Source organism: Bison bison, unplaced genomic scaffold (assembly GCF_000754665.1).
Source record: "Bison bison bison isolate TAMUID 2011002044 unplaced genomic scaffold, Bison_UMD1.0 scf7180017849551, whole genome shotgun sequence".
NCBI lineage: Eukaryota > Metazoa > Chordata > Mammalia > Artiodactyla > Bovidae > Bison > Bison bison.
The window spans coordinates 2,980-11,968 of NW_011480124.1; the positions used below are offsets into that span (position 1 = coordinate 2,980).

Below are 8,989 nucleotides of genomic sequence, written 5' to 3' on the forward strand. Positions count from 1 at the left end.
ACAGCAGCCCACCAGGCTCCCCCGTCCCTGGGATTCTCCAGGCAAAAACACTAGAGTGGATTGCCATTTCCTTCTCCAATGCATGAAAGTGAAAAGTGAAAGTGAAGTCGCTCAGTCTGACTCTCACCGACCCCATGGATTACAGCCCACCAGGCTCCTCCATCCATGGGATTTTCCAGGCAAGAGTACTGGAGTGGGGTGGCATTGCCTTCTCCGGTTTCCCAGCTAAGAGGGAGCAAATGGAAAATAACACAAATTTGTTTTTCTCTCATTCTCTAATCGTCAACTGTCTGCTCTCATTGGCTGAACCCAACCAGAAGCCATAAATTAAGGAATTCTTTAATTCTTTTGTTTTGAATACTTGAAGTATACGTGAGGTATCCAAATCAAAAGAACTTAAGAATTCTTTGATACCTCAAGCCTTAGGTTTGAGAGAGACTCCTAAATGTGACAAGTTCCAGGGTAGTGCATGTGTAGTACACATATAGAAATCTTATGTTGATGTTTAAATTCTTCTCACACCTTTGTCAGTTCTTCCTTTGTTCAACTTTTCTCATTTTCCCAGTTGGAATGTGCATCTATTTTATGCTGGGATCATAGCTGATATAACTCTCCATTTAAAAACAGGCCAAGATCATTTCTGGCTTCCATACTGTTTATTTTTGTTTTGTTTTTTTTTTCCCCCAAACTTTGAACTTTTTATTTTTTATTGGGGTATAGCCAATTTTCAGTGTTGTGGTTGTTTCAGGTGAACAGTGAAGGGACTCAGCCATACATATACATGTATCCATTCTCCCCCAGACCTCTCTTATTCAGGCTGGCACATAACATTGAGCAGAATTCCCTGTGCTATACAATAGGTCCTTATTGGCTATCCAATTTGAATATGGCAGTGTGTACATGACCTTTCCAAACTCCCAACTGTCCTGTCCCCCTGGCAACCATAAGTTTGTCTTCTAAGTCTTTGAGTCTCTGTTCTGTAAGTTCATTTGTATCATTTCTTTTTAGTTTCCACATTTAAGGGATGTCATACTATATTTCTCCTTCTCTGTTGGCTTCCAGAACTTTCGAATTACCTTTTCTCCCACTTAAAATGCTGTTTCCCTGATTTCATCATGGCTGGCTTCTTCCTGTCTTTCAGTTTGAGTTTAAATATCACCTTCTAGGAAGGAATACCCAATATGAATTTACTACCCAGTATCTCAATATCATATTCTTCTAAAATTTCAATCAAAAGACAATGTATTTTCTAAATTATTTTGCTTTCCAAGTATATCCAAAATTATTTTGCTCTGAAAGATGTAAATTTCATGACACTAGTAACTCAAAACATATAATAGAGTCATCTTCTACATATTATGTCAGTTGATTTTTATACACACATAGAAACCTTTTCATGGCAGATAAATTGATAAATCAACAATTAAAATATATTTATTTTTTATATAAAACATATCTGAAATACTTTTGCTACATTCCATATATTTTGGTATGCTGTGTTTTCATTCTTCTCAAATTCTTTGCTAAGACATTTATTTCTTCTGAGATATTTATTATTTATGAGTGCATTATCTAATTTCTACATACTTGTATATTTCACAATATTTAAAAAATTTATACTAATATCATTTCATTGTGCATAGAGAACATACTTTCAGTCACTTAAAATTTATTGTGATTTTTTCATGGCCTAACAAATGATTTACTCTGTAGAATGTTCCATATGCAATGAGAAACATATGTATTCTGTTTTTGTTGGGTGAAGTGTTATGTAGATCTGTTAGTTTTAGTTTGCTTATATTTTTCAAATCTTCTCTTTCTTTGCTGATTTTATGTCTAATTGTTCTTTCCATTATTTTAAGTGCGGTATTGAAGTTCAACTATTATTGTGGAATTAACTATTTCTTCAATCAGTTCTGTTAGTTTTTACTTTACATATTTTGCAATATGTTACTAGATACATATGTGTTTGTAACCATTATATCTTCTTGATGAATAGCATAAATTTTTCACTATGAAAAGGTTTTTTTTTTTTTACTCTGGTAACAATTCTTTTCTTTATGTCTTTATTCTGTTATTAGTATAACTAAATAGTGCTGTCTTTTCCCTTTATCTTATTAGCATTTTATTGAAGTATAGCTATTTTAGAATATTATAGAAGTTTGAAGTATATAATATAGTGACTCAGTATTTTTATAGATTATCAGTTCAGTTCAGTCTCTCAGTCGTGTCCGACTCTTTGTGACCCCATGGACTGCAGTACTCCATGTCTCCCTGTCCATCACCAACTCTCAGAGTTTACGCTTACTCATGTCCATTGAGTCAGTGATGCCATCCAACCATCTCATCCTCTGTCATCCCCTTCTCCTCCCACCCTCAATCTTTCCCAGCATCAGGGTCTTTTTCAATGAGTCATTTTTTTGCATCAGGTGGCCAAAGTATTGGAGTTTCAGCTTCAGCATCTGTCTTTCCAATGATTATACTCTATTAAAAATTATTACAAGAAAATGGCTATAGATGACTGTGTTATACAGTGTATTCTTGTTGCTTGTCTATTTTATATACATACTTTGTATCTACTACTGCTAAGTCAGTTCAGTCGTGTCCGACTCTGTGCGACCCCATAGACGGCAGCCCACCAGGCTCCCCCGTCCCTGGGATTCTCCAGGCAATAACACTAGAGTGGGTTGCCATTTCCTTCTCCAATGCATGAAAGTGAAAAGTGAAAGGGAAGTTGCTCAGTCGTGTCTGACTCTTAGCGACCCCATGGACTGCAGCCCACCAGGCTCCTCCATCCATGGGATTTTCCAGGCAAGAGTACTGGAGTGGGGTGCCATTGCCTTCTCCATAGTTTGTATCTATTAAGCCCATACTAATCCCATACTTACTCCTATCTTGCCCCTCCTTTCCCTCTTTCCTTTGGGAATCTCTAGTTTGTTCTCTATATTTGTGAGTTTGTTGTTACATACATTTGTTTTATTTTTTAGATTCCAATAGAAGTGATGATATGGACCATTTGTATCAATATTTCAATATTTATGTTATATATATATATCCTTTATCTCCTTTATGCATTCAAGTGTTGATGAACAGTAAGGTTGCTCTCATGTCTTGGAAAGAAGATGCTGCTATGAACATTGGACTGCATGTATCTTTTCAAATTAGTGTTTTTTTTTCTTCAGGTGTATCCCCAGGAATGGAAATCCTGGATTGTAGTATATGTTGTATTTTAGTTTTTTGAGAAACCTCCATAATGTTTTTCATAGTGACCGCACCAATTTATATTCCCATCATGAGGAGTTTTCTTTTCTCCACATCCTTGCCAACGTTTGTTGTGCATACATTTTTTTGATGATAGCCATTCTGATGGGTGTGATGTAACATCTCATTCTGGTTTTGATTTACATTTCACTAATAATTTGTAATGTTGATCTTTTAATGTGCTTGTTAGCCATCTATACGTCTTCTTTGGAAAAATGTCTATTCATGTCTTCTGCCCATTTTTTTGATTGCATTATTTGTTTTTTTTGATACTGAGTTGTATGAGCTATTTATATATTTTGGATATTAATCCCATACCAGTCATATCATTTGCAAATATTTTCTCCCACTTAGTAGGTTGTCTTTTGGTTATGAATAGATTGTTTTCTTTGCTGTGAAAAAGCTTTTAACATTAATTAGGTCCAATTTGTTTGTTTGCTTTTTTTCCTTTTGCCTTTAGCATACAGTTTTAAAAAATATGGCTGTGATTTTACTGAAAGAGTGTTCTGCCTATGTTCTCTTCTAGAAGTTTTATGATTTCTGGTTTTACATTTAGGTCTTTAATTCATTTTGAGTATACTTTTGTATACTCAAAAAATATACTTATTTTGAGTATACATTTGCATTTTGTATATGATGAGAAGAAATGTTCTAATCTTATGCTTTTACATGTAACTGCCCAGTTTTGATATTTTTGAACTTATAAGCCTTTAGAAAATTAGTAAACCAAGTAAAAATGATCATGCTATACAAATTGTTTTTACTTGCTTTAATTTTTAATAATCATTTTTCTAGATTAATAAACACTTTGAATAATAATCCCTAATGCCTGCATATAATTCTTGCCTATTTCTATAGCATAATTGTTAAATAGTTATTTTTTCATGTTCATATTCTTTCCATTTTTTGTTAATTTTACACAGATATAAATAAAAACTGCAATATATTATGTTTTGGTCTTCAGTGAATTATATAGCTTTTGGTAAAATGTGTCCAGTAAAACAAATCTTGGTCATTAGTGAACATCACTACCATCCCCTAATCGTAACATTATCACATCTTCTTTTTCTTTTTCAGCTTTATTGAGATAAAATGGAAAAAATTGTCAAGAGTTAAAACGTAAGGTGGATAATGTGATGATTTTATATATGTGTTCATCGTGAAATGATTGTCAAAATCAAGTTAAAAAACATCACCTCATGTAGATATCTTTTGCGTATGTGTATGGTAGGAACACTTAGGTCTATTCTCTTAGCAAAGTTCAGGTATACAATTCAGTATTATTAACTACAGTCAGCATGCTATATGTTAGATCACTAAAATTTATTCATCCTATTTGTAAGTTGTCATAGCAGCAGAGTTCTCCATTCCTGTCATGTTATCACTACTGTATGGGTAGTTGCTAAATCTTCATAGACCACAGCTCTTCCCCAAGGACTAGAGTTCAAATCCAAGATAGTTTCTTCTATAGATGCCTCGAGATACTAGATTTTGTTGTAACTATGTTCATTTCTCTTAAGAGCAAGTTTTGGATAATTTCCAAATATATCCTGCCAGGATTCATCTGCACATTTGTACATGTCGTAAATTACATAAAATCATTAAAATTATTTATATTAATTATTTTAAGCTCAATTTTCTTCTTTCATCCTTGAATTTAAATATGATTTCTCTTTCTTTTCAAAAACATTTTTTCTATGGGGACTCTTGGTAAAAATTTTTCATGCTTTTCTTTTAATATTCTGCCACAATTACCTCTGAATTTTAAGAATTGCTTTTTTGAGTTTTATCCACAACTCAAAAAAGAATTATTTGACTACTTCATATACCAACAATTAAGGATGAAGAATTTAAAACATTTTTATGGAAGAAAGTAATGAACATCATAGAGTTATTAAGGAATTAAGAGCCATATGGGACTGGCATATGTGGAAGCACTGCCTCAGTGACCATGGCAGAAGTCATATTGACCTCTCAGAGGAGAGAAAATGCCTCAGAGTATGAGTGAGAATTTCCTAGGCTTCTGAGATAGATTCTGGTAATTTATACTCTAAGCCTGTACTTTAGCCTAGACTGAAATGTTTTAGAAAGCCAGTCTAGTATTAGATTCACTTATTAAAATTCATTGGTAGCCAATTTCCTTTCAGAATTTGGCAATTAGAACTTTTGCTATAAGAAGAGAACTATCTCCAAAATTAAAATCACTGTTACAAAAGACGTTTCTTACAAAACACCTTGACAAGTACAGAGTTTCCTTCCTTTCTGTCTTCCTTCCTTCTTTCCCCCCAACCTCCTACACTCCCTCTCTCATTCTCTCCCTCTTTCTTTCTTTCTCTCCTTCCCCCTTCCTTCCTCCATCCATACTCCCTCTCTTTATCCATATCTTTCTTAATTTTCTTCCTTCCTCTGAGGTTGAGTGTGCATCTTTTACAAAGAAATTTGTGTGGTCCTTTGGTATCTACCCGTGAGTCAAAACATTTTTCTTGCCCAGAGTTCTCCGAAGAGCTGTCTTGACTTCCTTGTTCCATAAGCTGTAGATGATAGGGTTGAGCATGGATGTCACCACAGTATAGAAGAGGGCCAGGAGTTTATCTACCCCAGGTGAATGGCTAGCCTTGGGTCTCAAGTAGGTGACAGATGCTGAGCCATAGAATAGTGTTACTACCAGTAGGTGGGAAGAACAGGTGGAAAGAGCTTTTTGACGGCCTTCAGGGGAGGGCATGACCAATACAGCAGCTAGAATTCTGCCATAAGAAGCAATGATTAATAAAAATGGACTGGAAATGCAAAGAATGGCTGCAACAAAGACTGCAGCCTCATTATGGGATGTATCCCCACAGGCTAGTGCCAGAATAGGGGGGAGGTCACAGAAGAAGTGGTCTATTTCACAGGGGCCACAGAAGTCCAAAGAAAAAATATAGTTGGTTTGGCCCAAGCCTACTATGCAACCAACTCCCCAAGAAATCATTGCTAAATGGACACACACTCCATGACTCATTCGTGTTGCATAGTGAAGTGGGGAGCATATGGCCGTATAGCGATCAAAAGCCATGGCTGCCAAAAGACAGCACTCACTGATACCAAATAATGTAAAGAAAAACATCTGTGTAGCACAGCCCTCCCGAGAGATTCCTCGGGCCTCACTCACAAGGTTCTGCAGCATCTTGGGTATAGTAGAGCAAGTGTATCCAATCTCCAAGAGAGACAAGTTGGCCAGGAAGAAGTACATGGGGGTATGGAGGGCTGGATTGGTCCAGATGGCAAGGGCTATGAGAGCATTGCCTGTCAGTGATGCTAAAAACATGAATAGAATGAAGGAAAATAAAAGGAAACACTGTTCAGTGACCTCAGAGAATTTGACAAATGCAAAGTGTTTCACAGACATGCTGTTGTCTTGCCACAAAGAACAATTGAAACTCATGATCTGAATAAAAGAAAGGCAAAGTCATCAGAAAGATAGTTTCAGATAGAAGTATACATCTTTATATTACTCTTAACAAGCTCTAGTGAGTCAAAGAGATAAATTTCTTACCTATAATTTAAATTTAAACAGTTTGGGAGTTACACTCATCCTGAAACCAAATCCTATCCTATGTTCACTGTACCAGTTGATTTGTCCAATATATGTCTAGTCAGCAAGCATAAATTGGAAAAAAAAATTCAGTACAATTTTCTTCACCCCTTCATTTTCTCAAATAAAGGTCTTATGATTTCTATTTCTTTCCTCTTCTTTGGTTGCTTAGTTGCTTTCTTTAGTTGTTCACTCAACAAACATTTATTGAACATTGAGTATTTTCAGATTATTTTGCATTTACTGTTGTCATGGGATTAAAAGGTAGGAAAAAAGGGTCAGAAATAAGTGGACTGATTCAAAATTCTGTTAAATATGGAGTAACAAACCTGCATGATGACAAGAACCCTTGATGGGTATGATTGTTGAAAAATTTGCTCATACATAAAATATTATAATGCATTTATGTTATTTAAAATAATTTATATATATTTACCTTGCATTGTATCTAATTAAATTAACTAATACAATTTAATATCTATATTCGACATGTAGCAAAGAAATTCAGTTAAGGCTGTGGCAAGAAAAAGAGACAATTGTTTACTTATCTTTTTTTAAAACCCCAAACATTTTCTTATATATCTTTACTTCTAAATAATAGCCTATGTTGTTGCATAAAAGCTCTGGATGTGGAGAAGTTATCATCTGTTTTGTCAGTTAAACACACAATTTTTTTTTTTTAAACTAATTCTATCCTCCTGTATTTGGGAAGAACTGCAGCTTTCTCAGTGAGACTGATGGAAGAACCAAGGGGGAAATTCTGACCAAAAAAGGAGAATACCTGACTCTTTCCTAGGTAGTGATATCGCAAAGATTTCATTTCATAAGTATCCTTGCCCATTTAGGCTGTAGACATAAATGCAAAAGCCTGTGTTGGGGGTGAAAGTCGGGGGATGTGGGGAATGGGAGAAACCTAGTTGTGGAAGGCACACAGGGAGGGTTGACTGCACAAAGGCTAATGCATGCTGTTAGTCATTCTATATTCTCAGATGCACAGGATGAATAAACAGTCATCCTGTGTTAAGTGCTTTTTAAAACCTCATGAAATTCATAGATATTTGAAAAAATAAGTTGTCCAAAATAGTGAAGTGAGTGCTTTGAAATATTTAAACGGACTTAAGAATATTAATAAAACTATACCAGGTAAAATCTGATTTCTTCATTGCACTTTCTATTGTTTTCAGGATTTGCTCTGTTGACCTTTGTGCAGGGACCTTGAGACACATGTAGTAGAGGTCAGCTTTATGTTCATAGCAAGAATGTTTCATTTTAATCATTGTTACAGAAAAAGAGCAAGATGCTCAAGGACAGGTGTCAGGAGTCTGCAGAAAGGACCATCACAGGCAGTATAACAGTTTGGCACAGACATTTTTCTGTCTCTCACCTGATACATTTTCTTGACCTAAAGCCTCTGATTAATCATTTCTGTATGAAGTAAGGATGATGAAGCCTTTCCAGTCTTGCTTGCTGAGTTGTTTTGAGTTAAAATGGAAACATTATAGAGGGAAACCATGAATGAAAAATAAGGAATTAAAATTCACTTTTATCATCATCTAAATTCAACTCATATGGCCTGCAGTATTCCCTATTATCACCAGATTATTAAATAACTATATTCAGTCACTTATCAAGCAAATATGCACTGTGATATTAATATAAAGACATAAGAGCTTCATGCCCTATTTTAAATTGTATTTGCCTATTCCTACTCAATGTGATAAAAGATTTTGTGGACATTGGACATTGACATATGTGTGAAGGTTTGAATCTTGACATGGAGTTTCAGTGACAGAGGAAGAAGACAAGATAATTTTAATAACTCAATGGCTTGGGATCATGTACCACCTTACCCAGCCTCAAGATCCAAGACAAGCACATTCTATATAGTTCTGCTTTGGAAATAATCCAGCAGAAGTGATTCATTTTGGGTCAGTACCACATAGTTAGAAATGCTCCTTAACTGACTCAATCCCTGATTAATCTCAGTTTTCAAAATGAAATGTTTGGTTCCTATTAGTCAAAGGAAAACGTCTGAGACATTATCAGATATTTTACCTGAAACAATACAGTGCCTGGCATACAAAAAAACCTCAATGAATATTAACCTTTGTTATTCTGAAATCATCATTTCAAAATTCTTGAATAGTAGATACAATT

General features: G+C 34.9%; 1 protein-coding gene across 1 annotated transcript; it reads right to left on the reverse strand.

Annotated features, from left to right (window-relative positions):
• Positions 1–5,719: 5,719 nt before the first annotated feature.
• Positions 5,720–6,682, reverse strand: LOC104993931 (olfactory receptor 10C1-like). The gene has a single exon (XM_010847351.1). The coding sequence runs from the start codon at positions 6,680–6,682 to the stop codon at positions 5,720–5,722; it is 963 nt and encodes a 320-aa protein (XP_010845653.1).
• Between the last annotated feature and the right edge of the window lie 2,307 nt (positions 6,683–8,989).